The sequence below is a fragment of the Vanacampus margaritifer genome, chromosome 8 (assembly GCF_051991255.1).
Source record: "Vanacampus margaritifer isolate UIUO_Vmar chromosome 8, RoL_Vmar_1.0, whole genome shotgun sequence".
In the NCBI taxonomy this organism is placed as follows: Eukaryota; Metazoa; Chordata; class Actinopteri; order Syngnathiformes; family Syngnathidae; genus Vanacampus; species Vanacampus margaritifer.
The window spans coordinates 12378282-12402999 of NC_135439.1; the positions used below are offsets into that span (position 1 = coordinate 12378282).

The 24718-nt window shown below is 38.7% G+C and overlaps 2 protein-coding genes across 4 annotated transcripts; both read left to right on the plus strand.

Annotated features, from left to right (window-relative positions):
- Positions 1–811: 811 nt before the first annotated feature.
- On the plus strand, positions 812–6877 carry LOC144056276 (MAP kinase-activated protein kinase 2-like). The gene is made up of 10 exons (XM_077572892.1): positions 812–1368; positions 2682–2821; positions 3616–3680; positions 3792–3871; positions 3943–4069; positions 5743–5818; positions 5893–6017; positions 6138–6223; positions 6304–6384; positions 6458–6877. The coding sequence occupies exons 1-10, from the start codon at positions 1063–1065 to the stop codon at positions 6632–6634; spliced, it is 1263 nt and encodes a 420-aa protein (XP_077429018.1). The 5' UTR covers positions 812–1062; the 3' UTR covers positions 6635–6877.
- Positions 6878–10493: 3616 nt separating this feature from the next.
- pfkfb4b (6-phosphofructo-2-kinase/fructose-2,6-biphosphatase 4b) lies at positions 10494–24612 on the plus strand. 3 transcript variants are annotated; one of them, XM_077572891.1, is made up of 14 exons: positions 10494–10720; positions 17784–17900; positions 17999–18095; positions 19205–19271; positions 19342–19416; positions 19482–19538; positions 19632–19753; positions 20894–21101; positions 21179–21325; positions 22210–22314; positions 22398–22527; positions 22597–22659; positions 22721–22785; positions 22862–24612. In XM_077572891.1, exons 1-14 carry the CDS (start codon positions 10678–10680, stop codon positions 22928–22930), a joined length of 1365 nt encoding a protein of 454 aa, XP_077429017.1. In that variant the 5' UTR covers positions 10494–10677; the 3' UTR covers positions 22931–24612. The 3 variants fall into 3 exon arrangements, with proteins under 3 accessions (XP_077429017.1, XP_077429015.1, XP_077429016.1); XM_077572889.1 differs by lacking the exon at positions 10494–10720 and adding an exon at positions 15810–17056; XM_077572890.1 differs by lacking the exon at positions 10494–10720 and adding an exon at positions 15813–17056 and having other exon boundaries at positions 23648–24612.
- The last annotated feature ends 106 nt before the right edge of the window (positions 24613–24718 follow it).

The following is a 24718-nucleotide window of genomic DNA, read 5'->3' on the forward strand; positions in this document are numbered from 1 at the left end:
GCACTCTCGCTCTCTCTCTCGCAATCTCTCTCTCTGACACAAAAAGTAATGTATTGAAAAGAACCCTCATGCTCAACAAAGAACTCTCAAACTCACCAAAATGTCCTCGTATCCATCTCAACATGGAGCTGCTTACGCACATTAAAAAAATCTCACACTTAAAGAAAACACTCACCAAAAATGACCTCACACACCAAAACTATCACTCACACGAAAATTGATTTGAGAGGGAAAAAAACTCAAGCTCAACAAAAAACCTTCCACGCTCACCAAAAACTCTCAGGCATCTGAACAAGGACCTGCTCCCACACAAAAAATCTCACATTTAAAGAAAACTGACACCCACTAAAAATGACCTTACGCGCACGCACACACACACACAAACCTATCACTCACACAAAAAATCAAAAACTCACACTGACTGACCAAAAACACTTTTGCATACATTAGGAAAAAAAATACAAATCTTACACATAATAGAAAAGTGACTCGCACAAAAAATCTGTTGTAACTTTCACTTCGACAAAAAAAAGGTATCAGATTTTTTTTAAATCTCTCTCTCTGTCTCCTTTGGTTTTCTGGTGATTAAGAAAATTTATGTGTGATGCTATTTTTTGCCCATACAGAGTACACTCCCATTCAAAAGCTGCAATATTTATTTTTGTATTCATTTATTTGTGTTTTAACTAACATTAATTACGTAAATTATAACATTGTGTGCCACCGTGCGTATTTGCGCGTTGTTGGTCCTTTAAGAAACTGGCTTCATTGGAATAGTGACGTCATTGAATGGGAGCTATTGGAACTTCATCCTACAAGGAGGGGCACATCCTGTTGTCAGGAACACCGTGCACCACGTTTCGGCTGTTCAAATAATTGAGGGTTACAATAATAATGATTACATTCGATTTTACTTTCTGTGAACGTACAGTTTTTTTGCCCTTTGCACGGCTCCGCCCCTTTTCTGCAGTAATTCGCGTAGGATTTTGTGTACTTCAAGTATGTTACATTTAGCGTTTAAAGTTGCCGAGGGCGTGCGAACGTGAACTAGAATGACACGCGATGTGTACCGGTGCAAACACGCACAACAACATCAATCAAGAAGACAAGCTGAGGATGACTACGCATACGCAGCCTGGGACGGGCGACATCCTCCCCGGCGGAGGTGACTCCAGTTGCAGCAGCAGCAGCAGCAGCAGCCTGGTCGCACTCTCCGACCTGCCTCCTGCTCACGTGACGCACGTGAAGTTGAAGAAGAACGCGGTGACTGACGACTATAAGATCACCTCGCACGTACTCGGCTTGGGGATCAACGGCAAAGTACTGGAATGCTTTTGCAAGAAGACTGGACACAAGTGCGCCCTAAAGGTTACTTGCACTCGTTCTCTCACGGAGGGGAGGGGCATTAATTAAAAGCAAAAGATGGACAACTCAAATGATGGAGGCCACAATTTGTCATCAGTGCTAATGGGGGTGGGTCACATAGGTCCACTTCTTAAAGCCGAATGACCAAAATGTCATTTTAAATATGTACAAAATCTGTGCGTACGTGTAAAATACATCGTCTTAATGTATATTTCAGTCCTCGATGCAAGATCCAGCCCAGGACGGCACAAAACTGCTAAACAGCAAACTAACATTAAGTGCAAGAACTCATTTTGCTCATTACCAATAAAAATCTGTTCACACAAAATTTTAATATTACTGATTATGTCATTCCAAATCTGGGGGAAAAAATAGATTAAGAATATAAAATATAATAGAATATAATAATGCCCGGTGCAAGTGCAACGAAGGCATGTCTGCCATCTAGTGGTAAATGGTAATATTACAATTTAAAACTATACACGCAAAGGTAACAACCATCATGGTTCACTGGGTTTGGTCATGTGATGTTTACAAGCTCAGCCGTTAGGCACTCTGATGTCATTTTCAGTTGACAACAAGTGCAAGGAAAAAAATACCCCCCCCCCCCCACACCGTGAAGGGTAAAAACAGGTGGATTTTTCTGCTTAGAAGGGAAGTCAACCCCAAAAAATTATTTACAATAATATGTTCATGGAGCCCAACAAGTCTAAACACAGTATACTAATTAACTTTGCATTTGTAAAATATGAAGGAAGCAGAAAAATACGCCTGTTTTTATCCATCTTGGGGGGGGCGGCCATTTTGCCAATGCTGTTGACTAGGGGGACCATATTGCAGTTCCAAAAAGAGAACACTTGTTCGGCCTTGAAATTGTGGTACCAGTCGCAGTTACATAGTGTATTTCACCTCCTATTAGTCGCGCAATGCCACCCGGACATTTTCATGAATTTATAAAAAAACCCCAGAAGCCCCAACAGGACACGTTTGGTCACCGTACTGTTGACTGAAAACAACAGATGCTCAGGGCTCAGGTAACGACCAGTCACGGCTCAACTTGCGAATGTCACATGACCAAAGTCAGAAAACAGGTGAGCTGTGATTGGTTGTTACCTGAGCTCTAAGCCACTGTGATGTCGTTTTCAGTCAATAGCAATTGGCAAAATGGCTGCCTCGTTAGATAAATAGAGCAATATTCACCAGGGTGCCGTGTTTAGACAAACATGATATATAAATAACACAATGAAAATGTTGTTCTAAAATTTTTTTTTTACTTATATGCGGATGCTTTTTTTCTGATCACGTGTGCGGAGCAGATTTTACACGACACCCCAAAAGCCCGCCGTGAAGTGGAGCTGCACGGACGGGTTTCTGGTGGTCCACACGTGGTCCGCATCCTCAGCCTGTATGAGAACATGCACAAGGGGAAGAAATGTCTCCTCATCGTTATGGAGTGGTGAGCAGCACTAATGCTCCATTTCAATCATTTATCAGTGTTAATTGTTTAACCCCGGAGAACCCAAGAACCCTTTTCTTCTTTGGAAAATTATGAATTATACATTAAATGACTGCTATAAGTTCACTGAACACCAAAATATATGTTTTTTTCAATGTTTTTTTTTTTCAATTTATTCCCTAATTTAGGTTTAGGGCGAAATTTGACTCTTTGGGATTTAGGGGTATCATTTCGAAAAATCTGAATAACAAAAACTGTCAGCAAACTATTTAGAATTTAAGAAAATAATCAATCAAATACACAGCTACATTGAACAATATAATGTATTTGTTTTATTTGTTGCATTTTAGCCATCTTGTCATTCATGTAAGTGCAATATTCATCCACTAGATGGCCCCATGCAGGGGTCAGAAGTGGCACTCTGGACTTTTTAAGTTAAATTTGTAAAAAAAAAAAAAGGTCTTTGTTATTTGAGTAGCAGAATTTATAGGGGCCAAATTTGACCCCGTGGGTTCTCCAGGGTTAAATTGTTGCTTGCCGTGGGGTACAACTGCATCCTACTGCATCCCTCTGTTTTTAAAATGTAATTTTCTGCATTACTGTAATTGTAACATGAATGTAGGCACGCATAGTTAGTTACTGCTACTGACAAGTGATTTTACATACAAATTGTAAAGCTGCAAACTTCGTTATAAACCGGGGACCCCCTGTATATAATGGCACCATTGTTTTGTCAGGATGGTAATTTGGTAAGGGGCTTCTGCTGCCCCGGTGCTCATCTTTTTGTCTTTCAGCATGGAGGGAGGCGAGTTGTTCTGTCGCATTCAGGCCAGAGGGGACCGGGCCTTCACTGAGAGAGGTGGGTCGGGTCACGCTTCATAAAAATCCTCCTCACGTGGCCCCCGGCAAGGTTCACACACTTGCAAAACTGATACTAAACATTATATCTGCATTATGGCTGCCCAATTAGAGGCATCGGAGATCATGCGTAACGTCGGCTCGGCCATCAAGTACATCCACCAAATGGACATCGCTCACAGGGATGTGAAGGTAAGACAGCAGATCATTGAAAACATGATCATTTACGATTAAAGATGATATTTTCGTCTCCGTGGCTTTAGCCTGAAAACCTGCTCTACAGCACCAAGGAGACCAACGCGTCACTCAAACTGACTGACTTTGGCTTTGCAAAGGAGACCACCGTGCACAATTCTCTCCAAACTCCCTGTTTTACTCCGTATTATGTCGGTGAGTTCATCATGTAGCAGTCATGTGCGTACTGAGTCTTCTTCTATGGGATTCATGCTGTTTTTTCTTCTTCTTCTTCTTCTTACTGTATTTTTATCACTTCCGAATAGAAATATGGTAATACAAGACAGAAAAAGGGAAATGATGCTCAATACTTTGATAACAATGGCAAAACAGTTTATCTACAGATGTAGATTTATTAAATGTCGACCTTTGTTTTTGATTTATTGTAAGGAAATTTAAAGTTTGGAAGGACGTTGAGGAGGATTAAGACGAGCCTTGTCAGTATTTAATCATTTAAAAAAATTCCTGTCTGATTAGACCTTTTTGGGTTTTTTGTTTTGTTTTGTGTGTTTTCTTTTTCTTGTGTTTTGTTTGACAGCACCGTTCTAGTTTGTGTGCTCAGTTTGAATTGGATGTTGGAGTTTGAATTAATAAAGAAAGCAAAACCAAAAACCAAAAACTTCCGAATAGAAATAAAGGCACAGCTAGAAAAAGAAACAGATATACAGTGGACCCCCGCCATTCACAGGGTTTTAGACTGAACCGTTGAAAATCCGCCTGGAATTGAAGCCTATTATAATTAATTCAAAACTAATTTTAAAAAAATGTGAATAAAAATCCAATAACTGCTTTCCACAGAAAATGTGAGTTGAATTTATAAAAAATATATTTTTTTAATCCTGAAATTATTTTTTGAAATAGGTGAATCCACAGTTGCCAAATTATGTAAGGGTCCACGGTAATTGAATTTACTGTGTTTTTAGCTCTCACAGTGATGCCTTGAGATGTGAGTTTAATTTGCTCTTAACTCAAAACATATGCGGCTCAAATCATATTTCCCCACTGAAATAAATTGAAAGAGTGTATAAATAATCCATACCAGCCACCCCCCCACCAAAAAAAATAAATAAAAAATTGCAATGTCTTTTTTTCATACAAGGCAAATAGCACTTAATGATTTTGTGCTTTATATAAAAAATATAATAACATAATTAAATAGAATGTGGACAATTGAGCAGTTTATACATTATATTGTAATTCATTTTGACTGTACTGCTCCTTGTTGTGTACAGTACAGTATACAGACTTGCTGGATATACAGTACAGTAGCTACATGGAGACGACGATTGCCAAAGTGCTGTTTAAATTGTCGTGAATTGAGTTACCACCATCTAACACTCGTATCTCAAAATTCTGTTTACAAGCCAGAGAAAAAAAAAGAAGGAAAAAAAGGCTCAACGACAAAATATATATATATTTTTTTAACTCGGGTCATCTTATCTCAAGGCACCATGTTGCTTGTGACTGTCGTAAATGCATGAATGCATGAATATAGTGAATATAGTGATTTGACTTCTTTTACTATCGTATTTGTCAATTATAGTCTTTTTATTTGATCAGAATTTTACTTGAAATGATAAAATATTGTAATTATTTTCGTTGGTCAAGTTAAAAAAAAAACATTAAATTGTATTTTACTATTTTCGTTCTCACATTCACTTGTATTTGTCAACCATCTGTTGATCAGCCACCAGGGGGCGTATTTGTGTTGCAGCACCAACGTGCTGCTATGTTGTGCCTTCCACTGTTCAGTTCCCTGCGATTTTAGCTGTTTTACAGCATTGCATTCACACAAAATTCATTTCCTGGTTTGTGTGTCGCCCCGTCAGCCCCTGAAGTGCTCGGCCCAGAGAAATACGACAAGTCATGTGACATGTGGTCTCTGGGCGTCATCATGTACATTCTGTGAGTGTCATTGTGTACATTACGTTAAGCAAGAGGAAATTACTGAGGCTAACGTGTTAAATATGTCTGGTCAGGTTGTGCGGATTCCCTCCGTTCTACTCCAACACGGGCCAGGCCATCTCTCCTGGGATGAAGCAGAGGATCAGATTGGGGCAATACAAATTCCCCAACCCTGAGTGGGCGGACGTTTCGGAGGAAGGTCAGACTTTAGATTTAAAATTGTAAAAATTTAAAAACAGCAGGTTTGGATCTCAGCTTCCTGAGTGGCGTTTGCATGTTCTCCTGTCCATTTCATGAGCACATTTGGTGTCCTCTGCAGCCAAGCAGCTCATCATCCAGCTCTTGAAGACCGAACCCAATGAGAGGATGACCATCGGTCAGTTCATGAGTCATCCTTGGATCAGCGTAAGTTGGCAATCCACACACACACCGCGTTATTCCACGTCCCCACGTTATTCTCACACGTGTGTGTATCGATCACGCAGCAGTCCATGGTGGTCCCGCTCACTCCTCTCCACACCTCTCGCGTTCTCACCGAGGACAAGGAACTGTGGGATGACGTCAAGGTGAGAGTTTTAAAATTTCTGTCCACAAGTAGATAGAAAGTTCAGTTGTTGTTGTTGTTTGCGTGTCCATCAGGAGGAAATGACCAGCGCCTTGGCCACCATGCGTGTTGATTATGAACAGGTGAGGATTAAAGACCTGGAGACGTCCAACAACCCTCTGCTCAATAAAAGACGCAAGAGGCCGCTGCCTCCAGATGATGAAGCTCATTTTAATTGTAATAAACATACTCCTTTTTCTGACCAGGGATAATGTTTTTAATTATACATCTGGCCTTGTTGTCACCACGTTGCATTCCTTGAAGACAAAATAAATAAATAAACATTTATATAGAGTCATGGCAGCATGAGACAACTATGACAGAGAAATGGCTACTGTATTGTGCACATTATCTATTGTATAGGAAGCATTTTATTGTCTTGAATGTAAAGCTACATTGTGCAGTATTTCAAATAAAATTGCACTTTGAATGCTTTATAATGTCATCATCAGATCTCTCTAGTACACGAAACTTCATAAAACACCACATAAAAGTGAAATACGATTGATGTGATGAATTCTTCTGCTGCTGTTTTAGTGGTTATGGTTAATAATAAATGGTATGGCAGTTTGTCTCGCACAAAGTCAACTGGGGGAAGCGCCCGTTGACCAGCGACCCTAATCAGAAACCATGAAGATGGATGTTTAATAATGAAAAATATGAAAGGATAAAAATTGAAAAGAACAATTCATTTGGATCACGTTGAAGAGAAGTAGTGAAAATCTGCTGTAAAATTGAAACTTAAAAGTGTTAGATTCTGCAGGTATACCTACTGTCATTTATTATTATTAACTCATTTGCTCCCCAAAATGTATCAATATGTTCTATTTTAAACATTACCAAGCTCCCAAAGACATATTTATACGTTTTTTATGTGTGCTTTTTAAAAATGTTTTCTTTTATGCAGCCTCAGAACTGAAGAGAATGCTTAAAGCAATGGTAGTTATTACAAAAATGGCCAGCGGGTGGCAGCACAGTATAAGAGATCAACCAGGTCCATGTTGCAAAAAGCTCTTTCCCTCCCAGTTTTAAACAGATTTGTGAATAATGATGAAACTTAGCTATATTCTCGTGCTAATTGCTGCAAAACGGAAACATAAACTTTTTTTCCGATGAAAGAAGAGACTCTAATCTTTCTTTTGGTAGGTTCCACGTTTTTATAGCAATAGAACGTCCTTGTAAAATCAGTCAAAATCCAGTAAAACAGCCGGGAGCAAAGGGGGTTGCTTCAGTGAAAATGGCTGGGAGTGGATGAGGTAGTCAACCCTCCAAAAAATTCATGACAATAACATGTTCTATGCAGCCCAACTAAATACGGTATTCTGGTTAATATTGCGTTAGTGGAAGATGAGTTAAGCAGCAAATTCCGGCAGTTTTTAACAATATCAGAAGGCGTCCATTTTGCCACTTGCTGTCGAGTAAAAATGACATCACAGTTGGTCAGGGCTCAGGCAAGGACCAATCACAGCTCACCTGTTTTGTGAAGCTGAGCTGTGATTGGTTGTTACCTGAGACCTGAACAACATCTTAAATTGACAGCAAGTGGCAAAATGGCCGCCCCCCTGAGATGGATTAAAAACTCATATTCCACACATATAATATTAATCAGAATGTCATGTTGACACCAGTGAGGTGAGGTCACATGTAACATATTATTGTCAAGAAATGTTTAAGGTTGACTTAAGCTCTTAAAGTGTGTGATGTTGTTGCTGAGGAGAAACTGCAACAGGTGAAACATCAAGGATTAATTTGAATTAAGATTGTGCAATAATCCAGCCTGGAGGAGATTGAACATGTGGCGGAAAAACATCCCAAATGGACTTCACAAGTCTTTGTCAGATGTCATGACACAGTTTCATTCAAGTTTGTGCACTAATGTTGACAGGCCAGGCTGTATTTTAAAGAACACAAACTGAGCTGGTCTTTAAAACCTAATCCCAGTTACTTTGCGTTATTTTCTGGGTTTGGTCATGTGATGTTTACAATACGTCCACTACTTTGAAAAAAAATATTTTGTAGGCATCCACTTTTGGGAGATGCCACATCTAAATCACTTCAATGACACTACCTTTGCAAGAATCGTTCTTTTGATGTAACAATTGTGTGCAGTGTTCCTCTGATTCGGATGATTGAGCTTTTAATAACAATCGTTTCTCATGGTGCCGAGGGTGTGTCTGTACTTTTCCAGTCGTGCATAAACTGCGCACAACTTTCAGAACTCGTCCACCGTGCTTCATGTTATTGTGGGACCGGTTCAGGTTTATAAATTCTTCTACTCTTGTTGTGCGAGACGTCAACGTAAATGGACTTTTGCATAGCTCGCTGTTATATCTCGTCAGTTGTGAGCTGATTTAGGGTTTAACTGTTCTGGCTGCAGTGAGGCCGAGCCAAAGGAATTTTAGCTTGTTTGCTTGCAAAATAGGCTCAAGTTTAAATCCGCACTGTGGAATTGACATCCAGTGATAAGTTCATGTGGAATACAACAATGCAATCGCTTTTAGGCTATTTATGGGGATTGTTTTCGTTCTTGCTTTCAACACAACATGAGACTTTGCCTTTTTTTAGTGTAAACTTAATTGTCTTATGTCAAAGACACACTCATATAGTGATGATTTATGAACATTTATAAATATATATATAATATGAAAACATTGAGGCCAGTAGAAGTTGTATTGCCATAGATTTTTGAAACATCTAAAAAAAAAATCTATATATATATATTTTTTTGGGGGGGGGATGAAGAACTGCAACATAGTAGATCTTTTTGAGTTTTATTACGTATATTATATTCCACTTGACACCCGTTTCAATCCATAACCGATTAAGTCCATGTGGAGGAGATTTCAGTACCTGAAAGTGTTTTTTGTATGCTGAGATGCACATTTAAGAGCATCCTAAGTGTGTTTTGCATGTGAAGAATTGGATATTTTTCCTTACGTCCTTGTAAATAAAAGCAAAATACAAGTGTAGCATTTACCATGTTCAGTGCTGGCAGGGCACAGTGTATTTGTTGCCAAACTGTACAAAACAAAACAAAACGGGTTTAGAATGCAGGCATACCAGTCAAATACCTGCACCTTCCTGCGTGGCAAGAGTGGTGGCAAGAATGTGTTTGTTAAAATGACTTGAAATCTGTTGACGAACACTTTAAAGGAGGCATCACAGAGGTCCAAAAGATGGACATTATTATGTCCAACCTTGTTGCAGATCTCATTATACCTCCCCATCATGCAGTTCCCGTAGCCCACTCTAACATTTTATGCATTTTATTAAATAAAGGATTAAATTGTTATAATTGATTAAAAAATTACAATGCTTACATGCCTATTTGATTTAATTATTGTGAATTGATTATTATTAATAATGTATAATACAATTTGTAAAATTTTTGAATTGTTTCATTGAAATAAAATCAATTGGTTGACATTTTGAACAGTTTTTATTTTTAATTGAATATTGGTAAATTAATCTAAATTAGATTTATAATATATATATAAATACAATAAACTATGTTAATACTGTATAGAGTAAAAATAAGTATTGATTAAATAATTTCCAAATTAGTCATAATTTAATTATATGCACTATAAAGCTTTTTATTATTACTGTTTTACTACTATAGCCAATTTTATGACTACTGTACATTTATAATTTTGCTGAGATAAATGGTGAATTTATTGTAAGTACATTAATTAAAAAAATATATAATAAACAAATAAATACATAGCAATAAACTATTTTATTATTAAAATGAACTCTTACATTTACTTTTATTTATTCATTATAGAGAGTTGTGTTATATTGAATGAATTATGAAAATATTTTTGGGGGGAAAATAGGAATAAATTATGATAAATTTGTTAAGTGAGAAATAGGTTATTGTTGAAATTAACAATTTGGCATATAAATGTTGGGTCTTAACTTTATGTATTTATTTTCCTTTTTAAAGTCACATGTGGCCCAATATTTAACCCATGCGTCGTTTCAAGATGACGTCACTAGACTAGACATGCCAGAAGTAACGTGGAAGTGGGCGACCAAAACAAAAACAAATGAACGTGCGCGTGCGCTGCTTTACGTGAGGAGGCGTGCCGGGGAGGGCGCGCGCGCGCGCTCTTCATTCATTGCTGGCCGAACGAGCGACTCGGCTTGGCTCTCCAGTGTGGACGTCCCTTCCCTTTCCTTTCCTCTCCTCTCGCTGTCTACTCTTCAGTCTCCATCTCCGTGCGTGGAACTACAGCACTTAACCCGGACTATGAGGGGCTCCTGCCACCCGAGAAACACGCGAGTCAGGGCAGGTAAGATGGAGATTTTTTTATTTTATTTTCGCCTGCTCTACCTTTGCATGAGTTATTATTGTATTGAAAGTGTCGCTTTAGGAGCGGCAGCTCTGCTACTTTGGCTAGCAGCGAGCTGAAGTAAACAAGCGTGTGTCACGTAGGCTCACTTCCGGATGCCGAAGAGAGGAAAACTGCGGAAAACACCCATTTACACTAAATAAACACTAAATGAACATTTTTTACGATGACATTTGCTTAATGCACACTTTGTTACTTTGTTGTCAAATTGCGTGTTTTTTGACCGAGTTTGCTAACAAGGAGGCATTTTGTTGACGTTTTTAACCCCAAGGCGTTATTGTGACAATTTTTTGTTTTTTGTTGGTTCTGACCAAGCCATTTCAAAATAAAATACTGCCCACGGGTGGCAATCAATTCGACATATAATGGTACAACTGATCAGCTTTTCATACAGTAACATTACAGTCCATTTAGTTTTGTTAGGGGGAAAATGTAATTGCAATTTTTGCTCATGAGGTGGGTCAAAAAAGTTATGTAGCATGGCAGGTGTCCAAAAACATATTTAAAACCCAAACTATGATTATTATTTTTTCTCGCTTTCAATCAAAAAAAATCCTGTGGCTTCTTTATTCATTTTAAGAAAAGGTGAGAGTTGCAGCAGCAAAACTCACCCGAGCATCTGACAGTTCCTGGCTAAGAAGACCTAACTTCTAAACCAGGGGTGCTCAAGTTGGGTCCTCGAGAGCCCCTATCCAGCTTGTTTTCCATGTTTCTCTCCACTAACGCACCTGATTCATAATCAGGATCGTTGTCAGGCTTCTGCAAAGCTTGCTGAATAACAGATCATTAGATTCAGCTGTGCTGCAGGAGGGAAACATGGAAAAACAGGCTGGATAGGGGCTCTCGAGGACCCAACTTGAGCACCCATGCTCTAAACTCACCAGACCTGTCTACATGTATTTCCACCCCCACTTTCCTAAGATCAAGTGGGTCATCTGTTTGAAGATGATCCTGATAGGAGAGCATGAAGGTGTGGCAAACAAGGGTACGAAAGTGCATTAGATTACTTTGAAATATAACTTTTGTGACACAAGTCATGAAAGTTTTCTGACAGGTCTTGTTTTGGTTGTTGAATTTACTGACTCAATGTAATTTTTTTTATTATGCAATTTGGATGTAATTTAATACCTAACTTTACATTTTACACTGCTATTTTTACACTATGTGATTTTTTTGTTTAACCAAGCGTGCATTATTTCAGTCTGCACGCTACCGTGTGACATTCTTGTTTGATATGTTTTGTTATTTAACAGCAGAGTACTTCACTCACTACTCTGACACTACTTTGGCTAGTAATCGAGTAAAATTTGAAGTGTGGAGTAGGTCTTAGGTTTAGTGTTTCAAGTTAAAGTTAGAGTTCAGTGTCAAGTTTTGGACAGGTGAGGGGTTGGATTTCAAGTGAGAATTCCCAGTTAGAGTGTCAAGCAATGTACAGAGGTCGAGAGGTCATGAGTTGGAATCTTGGAGGGCTTGCCCTGTGTGGTGTTTGCATGTTTTCCTTGGTCTTGTGAGGATTTTTTGTGGGGTTTTCTGGCTTCCTTCCACCTTTCAAATCGACATTTTAACTTTGTTAAAGACTCAAAATTGTCGTTGGGTGTGATTTTTGAAGGTGAACGTTTGTCTGTATGTGCCCTGCAATTGCAATCACTCAAACGTTTCATTTGTTTTTAGACTGGCCTAGCATGTTCTCAGAGGCAGCCTATGACCCAGAGGCGTTCTCTTTTAAGTTTATTATCAGCTGATGAGTGCATTGCTTTCAAATATGTGCTTTACAAATGGATTTATGGTGCTGTGTGCGGAGGACTATGGCTTAGTTCAGGGGTCAAACCCGCGGCTTGGAGACACTTAAAAGACTCTTAAAAACAAAACAAAAAAAACACATTTATTTTTATTCTTTAGTTAAAATATTCTTTAAATAAATTAATGATTTTCATTTTTTAATTAATAATTAAATTATCAAAAAAATGTCACTCCAAATTTTTGAGTTGTCAGGGGAAAAAAATAGGTAGATGATACCTAAAAATGTCCAAAAAGTGGCCATAAAAAGTCAAAAAAATCAAAAAAGGAAGAGGAAAGGCAGAAAATTACCATAAAGTACCTTGAAATTGCCAAAAATGTCAGAGAATTGAATAACAAAGGCAGAAAAGAAAATGTTCAAAAAGTAATCATAAAACGTCCAAAAACAAAAGAAATCCTGAAAATGATCATAAAATGTCCACAAAATTGCAAAAACAAAAAGTCGGAAAATTTTATTGAAGAAAAGAAAATGTTCAAAAAGTAACCATAAATGTCCCAGAATAAAAGAAATCTAAAAAATTACCATAAAATATCCACATTGCCAAAAAAAAAATAGAAAATTGGTAGCAAAAAAAAAGCACGGGAAAAAAATAGCCATAAAATGTCCAAAAAAAGGAAGAAGGGAGGCATAAAATCACCATAATTATCCATAAAATTGCCCAAAAAAAGATTTGTCAGAAAGGCAGAAAAGTCTAAAAATGTATAAAAAACAAAGCAGGAAAAATTGTGCAGCTCTAATTAGGCCCTCAGTACATTAGGCTAACATCAACACACTGTTTCGTTCATCATAATGTTCAAATGTTTTCCGGCTCCAGATAGATTTTTCTTGTTGTTATTTAATTGCCCTAAAATGTCTCTTTTGACAGTAAATGTTGCTGATCCCTGGCCTAGTTGATCTCCGCATGCACGCAAAAGTCGAAAAATGCCTCCATCCTCTTTATGTCATTTTTGAAGGCTTGCATGCTTAATTTAAACGCTGTGTGTGCCTTTTACCGTGTCCTATATAAGCCAATGACTCATGATAATACAAACAGTCTCTTACTGTATTATGTAATTCATATTGCCTAGAGGGAGTTCTGGAAAGTACATGCACTCTGCGGTCATGCCAAAATGAAGGCAGGGAGCTGCGCCTTGTGTTAAATCCTCATGAAGATGCGATGACGTTGTATGAGTTGGTCAAGATGTACTGGCAAGCTGACGGGCATGCAAGGTGGCATCATGGCACCGTGCTCTGTTGACCTTAATCTATTCCAAATGGCTTGCTGGTCATGCTAACACAACGGCGCGAGGTGGCAGTAAAGGCATCCGGTCAGTTTTGTCACGTATGTGCTGCAGAGGGAGATATTCCAACTGCGTGTACATCTATCACATAACTCATCTTTCTATTTTTATACTCAAATATGCCTTTATTGTGTGTGTTTATTATGGCTTTCTTCCCTGAATAATGCCAATAAATCATTCCTCTCGCTCGCTCCCTCCCTCCCTGGCGGAGTCTGAGCAGAATCTGGGGGAAAGTTCACACTCTCGCTCCGAAGCTCATTGTAGGCTGCAGGCAGAGCTGTGGCGGCGCATGCGCACGCGCGCAGTAGGCTATGTTGTTGTCATCGCAGCTTTTACATCTGGAGATGTGAGCCATTTGGCATATTGGGCACATGTGGCAAAATGTAATGCCAGGGCGGGGATTCCGCTGCATCTTGTCGGTGTAGTAATGAAACATAAACCAGGTCCTTGTTGTTGTCGTCTTTGCATCAAGTCGACAAGCTGATGTGGAACCATTCTGTTCACACCCCCTCCCCCGTCGTTCAAATCTCATTGCTGCTACATTCTAATAATGTGATGATATTTCTGACACTTAAGGGAGTCGTCATGCTTCCCGCATTGACACTTTGTAACAGGAACAAACAAAGCAGGCCATGCATAAGTGATTGTCTATTCATCCATTTTCTAGATTATACCAGCTGACTTTTGAGCTACAGGCCACGTATATCCTCACAAGGAGCCAATATTTTATTTATTCGTTTTCAAAGGATTTCTGTAAACACATTATTATTATTATTATTATTAGGAGTGTGCCAAAAAAATCGATTTTCATAAGAATCGCAATTCTCATTTAGTAAGATTCAGAATCAATTTTAAATGTCCCAAAATCTATTTTATTTAATTTTTTTTATACTGTCTTGCCTTTGTCTGTGTGTGCCTTTATTTGGAGCGCTGTTTATGTCTTACCCGGTTTGGCCACTGAGGGGCAGTGTGGTTCCACGCGGTCTAATGCACTGTTAAGTTGTAGCCACATTAGAGAGTAGAAGGAAAAATTCACAAAGTTATTCCAATAAAAGTTTTTTTTTTCAGCGTGGAGCCGTGCTTTTGAGTGATAAAAGTGCCGCGAGTAGTGCGCTAATTCGCATTAGCGAGTCAGACTGGAGTAGATCATTACAATTCCTTGCACATCTATAGATTGAAGCAAAAATCATTGTCAATCAAATCATTTTGAATAAAAAACGTTCTTAATCGAAAATCGATTCTGAATCGAATCGCAGACCCAAAAATCGGAATCAAATCAAATTGTGAGACATTCAAAGATTTCCACCACTAATTATTATTATTATTATTATTATTATTATTATTATTTTAAATGTTTGCATGTATCTAATACGCTAAAATGCTGTACAGTGTTCCCTCATATAACACAGTTCACTTTTTGCGGTTTCGCGGATTTTTTTAGTGCAATTTTGCATGAATTTATTATTTATTTATTTTTACAGTAATGTACCTATTTTATAAAATTGATGAAGGTTTGATCATTGACAATGTTTAAATGAGAGAAATGTGAGAAAATTTAACTGCCTCGATGAGAAAAGTTTATATACACAGTGTGGTGAGGGGTTTTAGAGCCTTAAAACATTTATAATAAATGTAAAACATAAAGCTAACTACTTTGCGGATTTCATTTATTGCGGGTATTTTTTGGAACCTAACCCCAGTGGAAAACGAGGGAACACAGTAGTTTATACGCCAGACCTGAAGTAGCGCTGTAACGCTGCCACCCAAAGTCACCTAAAACAGCATAAGAAGCCCGTGCGATTTAAACAACTGTACTCGATACGAGCATAATGGATTTTCTCTGAATATTATGTAGTAAGTGTAAGTAGTATATTTATCATTAGTAAAATCAAGTCAAACCAAAATCACTCCTTTAATATTGTGGCAAAAAAAACGCTATTACTGTATATAATATTATATCAATGCTATTATAACGGCATTTACTGCCGTACCTCTAATAGGTGTGCGTAATGTACATTCTGCAGTTAAAAGAAGAACAAATATGGGGGAGTGGGAGCGGTGTGTGATGATAAACACAATTCATGCTGTCTACATAATGCAGGGGAAAATTCTGAAATGTAAAGCTCGTTGGACTCTGTTTACATTTAAACCAGTCTATTGTTTTTAAATAATGTTTTTAATTAAGTAACATTACCTATTGAGTTCATCCATGGCAGTTTATGGGGGGCCATATCAGTGCACATTTGTCTCCTCAACAAATGCAGAATGTGAAAGTAGTCAAACAGCGTCACTAGGTGGTGTTTTTGTGTCATTACATGTAAGTGTGAGATGAAAGGACACCAAGTTGCACCATGTGGATACATTTAAATGAGTCAGAAATGATAGTGAATTGCACAACCCTTTCTAAATAGTCACTGCTTAAAAATAGTTATAAAAGGAATTCGACATTGATAAGCACTAAAAAAGTATTTTAATGTGTAATATTCCTAACTGGGCGACTCATTTCTTAAGTTTATGAGTGAGTAATCGTGAGTAAAAAAAATATCAGGTTGTGTTTGTTTTTGTCTGAGGGCTGCCAGCTGCCAAGCACGAGCTGGTTGTTGTCGTGTTCCCTCACGCTCATTGGCTGCCGGGCTTCCGGTCTGTTCTCTGATTCGCCAAGATCACCGCTTGCACTCGCTGTCCACGTGCTGCGCACGCTCAGGCTATTTTTCTATGAAACGACAATTTTTCTCGTTGCGTCACCCTCAGAATTTGTGGCGTTACGGTAACAAAAGTTGTAAGCCTGAAAGCCGGAACTCTTCGTGTATTTTCATCTTATTATGCCGTAGTTTAATAGTTTGTTAAATTATCACCCCGCAGATGTTTGTATTGATACATTTAAGGTGTTTTTTTTTTGCTCTTCGATTCTCGTTGCGCGCACTCTTCCGGCCATTACGGTAGCGACAACCTGCTATTCCTCAGCTGATATGAGACATCCTCCCGCCCGCAGCCTCAGTGCGTTTAGAACCGAGCCCGAGCTTTTAGTTAGTTACTTTTGGTCACCAGCAACCTCATCATCATCATCATCATCATCGCCGTGAATGATGTTAGACAACGAGGAGTATCTAGTAGACGCCTGCCCGCGGGAGCTCACTCAGAACCCGCTGAGGAAGATCTGGTTGCCGGGCAAAAGCGGCCACATTGCGCAGAGAAGTGGTAAGATGCAGAAAAATGATGGTCCTAGTCATCTTAAGTTGTATCATGTATGTGTTGTATACCAATATTTTCTCTTTGCTTTTGACACTATTATTTTCGCTCCAAACGGTCACGTGCTTCAGCCTTAAGTAACGGGACTTAATTGAATTTGTCCACAACACCAACCGGCGGGTTGCTTTCAAACGCACTCTGCAAACAAACTCCTCTCCCCTCTGGATGGCTCTGTCGCAGGCCCCCTTTGTTTTTGCTGAGTCAAGCCCTGCATGTTGTGCTGCTGGTTCAGCTGCAGCTTTCACTGCTGCATCCGTCACTGGACGAGTCCACTCTCAACTCGCTGGCTGCTCTTTTCCTCCTGGAGCTTCTGCAGAAACACCAGCAAATAAATCAGTTAGGATAACAATTAGCAATTCGTCTCAAAGGACCCTGTGGTTATGAATTGGATGCATATGAAGACTGAAAAGTGTACTCCAATCCACAGAGTTTAATTATGGGACAGAGAAGAGAGGCTTATTGTTATTATTATTATTATCATTATCAATTGCTAATGGGTAAAAAGAAAGTAGTAGACTCTCCATATGTTGAGAGTTGCTAAACATGCTACATCATCTCTTTTGTGGTTATCCACATTTTACGTCTTTGTCTTGTCAGGAGGCTCCTGACTTCCTGTATTACTTTCACATTGATTAACCAAGTGATCCGAAATGATTTAGTATTTTTTTTTGGACAGTATGCATGACCAACTGCCCCACCCTAATCGTGACAGTTGGCCTCCCGGCGCGAGGAAAGACCTACATCTCCAAGAAGCTAACACGTTACTTAAACTGGATCGGAGTGCCCACCAAAGGTACCTGTCACATTTTTTTCCTTTTTTTTTTTAAACTAAATGGTGAGTGAACCACAGCATCTTTAAGCATGAATGTTGTTTTTTCAAATGTGCAACAGAGTTCAATGTGGGCCAGTACCGTCGGGAGCGTGTGAAGATCTACAAATCCTTTGAGTTTTTCAGTCCGGATAATGAAGAGGGCTTAGAAATCAGACGGTGAGTTAGCTCATCATATCAGTTTAGTTTCAAATAAAATGTAAGAAATGCATTTGCATGTCAGAGCAGCAGGTGGCGCTAAGTGTAAGCTCATTTGGGGTTTCTGCCAGAAATAAGATTACCATGAAAGTGATTACAAAAAAAAATCATGACATTTTTAACAGTGTGTACAAAGAATCATCACACTCTAAAAACAGTTGGGTAAAAAAATAACCCAAATTGGGTCAAGAATGGACCCACCCAACTTTTTTGAGTTGTTTAACCCAAAAAGTTGGCTCAAATGAATAACCCACAAAACAACCCCCCAAAATGGGTTGATTTGTGAGCTATTTAAATATAAGTTGGGTAAAATTAGATTAATTAAAAAGCAACACATTTTCGGTGGTTGCTTTGTGGGTTAATTAAATGACTCAATTTTGAGTCAAAAATTAGCCAACCAAACTTTTTGAGTTATTTAAGACAAATAGTTGGGTCAAATTAAATGAATGGCCAACAAAGAAACCCCATTTTGGGGGTTAATTGAATAACTCAACTGAATTGGGTCAAAAATGATCCCAACCAACTTTTTGAGCTAAAGGTAAGGTCAAATTAAATTAATAACTCACAAAGCAACCCAATTTTTGGGGGTGTTTGTGGGTTATTTATTTGACCCAAGTTTTTGGGTTAATTAAATAACTCAATTGAATTGGGTCACAAATTAGCCAACCCAACTTTTTGAGCTATTTAAGTCAAAAAGTTGTGCCAAATTAAATTTATGGCCAACAAAGAAACCCAATTTTTGGGGTTAATTGAATAACTCAACTGAATTGGGTCAAAAATCCCAAACAACTTTTTGAGCTAAAGGTCAAATTAAATTAATAATTCACAAAGCAACCCAATTTTGGGGAGTGTTTGTGGGTTATTTTTTTGACCCAACTTTTTGGGTTATTAAAAGTTGGGTTGGTTCCTTTCTTTTGACCCAAATTGGTTTATTTTTGACTGATTTCAGAGTTTATATTTATTTTATTTTTTTTGACGTGAACTACTACAAATCAACATTTTCCATGACGTTGTCATTTATTGAGTTGCATGTGTGAAGTGTGTTGACGTGCGTGTGTGTGTTTCCGCAGTCACTGTGCAACGGCGGCCCTAAACGACGTTCGGCAGTACCTCAGCATTGAAAGAGGCCAAGTGGCCGTGAGTCTTCTCCTTCATTCAAAACCAGTCAACTCATGATCATGAGTTGACTTTTCTGCTGCAATTTCAGGTATTCGACGCCACCAACACGACGAGGGAACGACGAGGGGCCATCATGAAGTTTGCCGAGCAAAACGGTTTCAAGGTAAACGTGGCAGGGCGCTCGGCAGTTGTGCGTCGAGCCCGCTGACGCTGTTGTGGTGCATTCAGGTGTTCTTTGTGGAGTCTGTGTGCGAAGACCCGGACGTCATCGCGCAAAATATCGTGGTGAGTTCAGTTGTCATGACGACGTCGGCGTTCACATTCAAACAAACACAACATCTTCAAGTGTGTGTGTGTGTGTGTTTGACTTCACGCTAGCAAGTGAAGCTGGGCAGTCCGGACTACATCCATTGTGACACTCAAGAGGCCATTGAAGATTTTATGAAGAGGATCAAGTGTTACGAGTCGTCCTATCAGCCTCTGGACGAGGTTTTGGACAGGTGAGGTGGCAAAACAACACTTATATAATCTAATAGAGCTAGTTGTGCTTTGGGACCAGAGGTTTATTTTATTTTTATTTTTTTATCATTGAGACCAATGTTATTATAGTTAACCAAAACTAACGAATACTGTAACTAAAACTAGAATTGGAAAAATATTTCATTTACAAAATAAAATAAAAATGTTAAATAGTTTTGTTTGTTTTTTGAAGCAACTGAAACTACATGTTACATTTGTGTAAATGTCCTTTTGTTTTCGTTTTTGGCAATTTCATACACTTTCAGGGTTTATTTTAAACATATTTATTTCAGTATTGCTGTACAGCCGTTCAGAAGAAAGATAAGTCAGTTGTTTGAGAATTGTAGTATACTTTACTACACAATACTTGTGACCTTTTTTCTTATCTTACACTGGACAACTTCATATAATTAAAAAAAAACAAAAACTAATAGTAAAACTTAGGATGTTCAATAACACTTTTTTTCAGACCAATACTCGTACGAGTAGTCAAATCTTGAGTAGTCACCGATACCAATATCAAGTACCAATACCACCAGTACTTTTTATACGTAAAATTGGCCCAAAAAAAAAGCACAATGACAAATAATGTTAAAAAAAGATGTATATACCCCAATGTAACATTTTTTTGTTCAAATTCAAATTAATGGCAATTTTCTATTCTAATTTCCAATTTGTAGTTTCTGATCAGCCACAAGAAGCCGCCATCGTGAGTACCAATACGATGCCTGGTATTGTACTAGCCCATCACTAATTAAACTAATAAAAAAATAAAGAATTTTCAAAAAACCTACCAAATTAAAAAAAGAAAAAAAGGAAAAGCAACCATAATGAAAAATCCCAAATTATTATAACTCTGATAAGGGTAGCTAAAGTCCGCGTGTAATTGATGGCCATTATAAATGCATTGAAATTTAAAAAAAATAAAATAAATTAACTTAAAAATTCTTATAGTTGCAGCAATATAGTCAGTGTTTTCCACAAAATACTCCCCACCTAAATTTAAAAATCAATTAAAAATTAATTCCCAATTTTGAAGCAATCACTCAATCAATCAATGTTTCTACAGTCTTCAGAACAGGCATCCAAACAACTGGCGTATGTCACGAATGTTCTTTCAGGGACACGCCCTACATCAAGATCATGGACGTGGGCCGCCGCTACCTGGTGAACCGCGTGCAGGACCACATCCAGAGCCGCATCGTTTACTACCTGATGAACATCCACATCACGCCGCGCTCCATCTACCTGAGTCGGCACGGCGAGAGCGACCTCAACATCAAGGGACGCATCGGGGGCGACTCTGCCTTGTCGGCGCGGGGGAAAGAGGTGCTCCGCCCCCTCAACAAAGTCATGCCTGAACTGGACTCTGTGGTTCTTACAAGTCCTTTTTTTTTTTTTACTAGTATGCCAAATGCCTGCGAAAGTACATCCATGAGCAGAACATCAAAGATCTGAAGGTGTGGACCAGCCAGATGAAAAGAACCATCCAGACGGCCGAGTGCTTGGGCGTGCCGTACGAACAGTGGAAATCTCTCAACGAGATCGACGCCGTGAGTGGAATATTCCGCGCTCACCCAAACATTTTTGAAGACACCTTAACGCCAGTGGCCAGGGGTGGTCATGGCCACCCCTGGCCACTCTCTGACCACCCCTATACCTAAGGGAAAATGTTGCTATCTGTGATTTTTCTTCATATGATTATTGAGTATTATTATTATTATTATTGTTGTTGTTTTATATTATTATTATTATTTAGGGGTGTCAGGCGATTACAATTTTTAATCGGAATAAATCGCATGACTTGAATAGTTAACTCACGCTTAATCGCAAATCTAAATGTACAATAAAATATTTTTATAAGTTTTCATAGTCTTGTTAACAAAAAATGGGGGGAAATATTAAACTAATATAATATTTAGTCATTGATACAGTAATTTTATTATTCATAAAATTCAGTAAAAAAAAAAACCGTGTGATTAATTTCTGCCCCTAGATGGCACAATTGCATTTGTAAGACGTTGGTGACAGCTCTGCATTTTTCTTTTCATATTAAGACCTATCTAATATTTAAAATGAAGTAACTTGTGAAATTCTGCACATTCTTACTTAATATTACTATTGCTATTAAATTTCTTACTGCTAAATTTTTATGTGGACGTGTCTGCTGCGTTGTGATTGGAATTCCCCCAGTACAGGCTTTCCAAGTAAGGGGCTATCATTAATCGCGCGTAAAAAAAAAAAATTGTGGCGTTAAAGATACGTTAAATTAACTCAAAATTAAAACATTAATTTTGACACTCCTATTATTATTATATATTTTATTTATTAAACAGTATTTATTTTATTTAGTATAAAATCACCCTGGCCACCCCCATGAAAATTTTATGGCTACGCCACTGCTTAACTCGTCGCTTCCTCTCATCTGGTGTGGTAGGGCGTGTGCGAGGAAATGATGTATGAAGAGATCCAAGAGCATTACCCTCTGGAGTTCGCACTGAGAGACCAGGACAAATATCGCTACCGTTATCCCAAAGGAGAGGTCAGCAGTGGACCTGCTAGTTAAATTTTTTTTTAAATAATAATTTAAAAAAAAAAAGCATTCTTATGGGTGTGTTGTCTCAGTCGTACGAAGACCTGGTGCAGCGTCTGGAGCCCGTCATCATGGAGCTGGAGAGGCAGGAGAACGTTTTGGTCATCTGTCACCAGGCGGTCATGCGATGCCTCCTCGCTTACTTCCTAGACAAAACCGCAGGTAACACACATTTTATTTTTATTTTTTTCAAGCTACTTCATTGAAATGTGTTTATGTCTCATTTCACAGTTGAGTTGCCTTACCTGAAGTGCCCCTTGCACACAGTGTTGAAACTGACCCCGTTGGCGTACGGTAAGTCGTCTTCATCCTCATGTCCAATACGAAACGTGATGACGAGTGTTTATTTCCTCAGGATGCAAAGTGGAGTCCATCTATTTGGGCGTGGATGCCGTGAACACGCACCGAGTGCGACCGGAGGTACGTAAGCGTACGGCCACAGCACATCGGGAGTGACCCCCACCCCCCCGCTCCTCACCACTATTTTTTTACCCAGACTGATCTCAACCAGGAGGACGCTTCGCTGTCCACACGCGCGCCTCCGTCCTTTCCTGTCATGCCTTGATAGATGCTTTACAAACATCTACCTCCAGTGTCTGTCTTCCACTTAATGTGTACTATGAAGCCAACACACAACATGGAACCTCTTAATTCATTTGCTCCCAAAAACGTATAAATACGTTCTATTTTAAGTGTTGTTGTTTTTTGGGGGTGCAGCCTCTCAACTGCAAAGAACGGTTGAAGGAATGGTAGTTATTACACAAACGGCCAGCAGGTGGCAGCAGAGCATAGGAAATGAACCAGGACCATGTTGAAAAAAAACCTCAATGACTCAGAATTCTAAATAGATTTGTGAATAATGATGAAATTTAGCCATATTCTAATGCTAATTGCTGACAAACAGAAACAGATAGAAATATACTTTTTTTTCCTGATGAAAGAAGAGACTCTAAATCTTTCTTTTGGTAGGTTTCATGTTTTTATAGCAATAGAACACAATATTCTGTGGGCCTTGCAAAATCGGTCAAAAACAGCCGGGAGTGAAGGGGGTTGCTTCAGTCAAAATGGCTAGGAGTGAATGAGTTAAATAATACATTTGACCTCATCAATCATGTGAAATTTATTCTCACTGTGAATGTAGCCTGACGACGTTTCGCCATGATCAGTGTTAATGTCCATTTGCATTTTTCATTGTCTTGTAAATATGCGACTTAATAAATAAATAAATACTTTCCCATCTGTTTTATTTCCCCGTTGCTGTGAAAAACTGTGGCTCTGGCAGAATGTGAGCGTGCAGCGTAGCACAGAAGCCGCTCTGACAACCGTGCCGACGCACTTCTGACGCCTTCGCTCGCTCCTTCCTGTGTGTCCTCTCAGCTGTCTCGCGAGGACGCTCGCATTCGACGACAGGAAGACGTTCGACGCGAGCATCTCGTTTTGTGCTCCGACTCCATGGGGGGGGGGCTTTCCAAATGGACGCTGTGTTTTTGTTACTGTACAATATAAAACACATCCTCGCCGAGAGCAAGAACACTACAATTACTGTATGTGCTTCAGTGATTTGATCACAAAAAAAAAAACATAAACAATATTTCTGCAAATAGTGGCCACAAAGTTCTTTAGAAAGACTTGTGTCAAGTGCCCAAAAAAACCTGACAATTATGGAATTGCTAAAAAAAAAAAAAAGCGCTATATAAATAGCAGTCAGTGGACATTGGCAGCGATTCTTTTGTGTACCACTAGAGGGAGCGTGCACACGACTATGGGTAAGAACAACCGTTTCAGGAAATATTTCATAAGCTGCGTAAATCATTATGCATGTTCACAGAAGGATTTGTGACGGTGTCACTGGTGCTTTTTGGGGTCTCTGAAACTTTTTTCCAAGAGCCTTTTGAACATGTAGGTTGTCTTTGTGAAATGTTCCAGATGTGGGTATGAATGTCAGTGATACATCTGGAAAGAAAAAAAAAAATCATCTTTTGGGTCTAAATATTTTGGAAGCCAAGTGCACTCAATGTTGTCAATCAACTATTATGTTCATATTCCAAATACTTGTTTTCAGATTTGTGCCTATAAAGTTAAACACAAATCTAAACATTTGTTTGTCAAATGATTATTATAGTAATCTTTTTTTTCTCTATTTTGTATTGGTCTATGTACACAACTGTTGTGAAAAGTGTACTTTGCCTTGCTGCTCCTTTTCCATTGTACAAATGTCAATAAAGTTTCTCTACTTGGTAGCCATTATCTTTCTATGTGTCCATTTTCTTTTAATGGGTCATCAGTAAACTGAAACTTCACACCAAAAGACAATTTCGATTCTTCAGTGACTCTCGTGCAAACTTCATATACA

Excerpts from the sequence above, each read along its gene's own strand:
- LOC144056276 (XM_077572892.1), top strand. The coding sequence starts at position 1,063 with ATGTGTACCGGTGCAAACACGCACAACAACATCAATCAAGAAGACAAG. Across the intron at positions 5,819-5,892 it reads GGCGTCATCATGTACATTCT|GTTGTGCGGATTCCCTCCGT; the intron begins GTGAGTGTCATT and ends ATGTCTGGTCAG. Across the intron at positions 6,224-6,303 it reads TGAGTCATCCTTGGATCAGC|CAGTCCATGGTGGTCCCGCT; the intron begins GTAAGTTGGCAA and ends TCGATCACGCAG.
- pfkfb4b (XM_077572889.1), top strand. The coding sequence starts at position 16,942 with ATGATGTTAGACAACGAGGAGTATCTAGTAGACGCCTGCCCGCGGGAG. Across the intron at positions 19,272-19,341 it reads TTGAAAGAGGCCAAGTGGCC|GTATTCGACGCCACCAACAC; the intron begins GTGAGTCTTCTC and ends CTGCAATTTCAG. Across the intron at positions 22,786-22,861 it reads CGCACCGAGTGCGACCGGAG|ACTGATCTCAACCAGGAGGA; the intron begins GTACGTAAGCGT and ends TTTTTTACCCAG.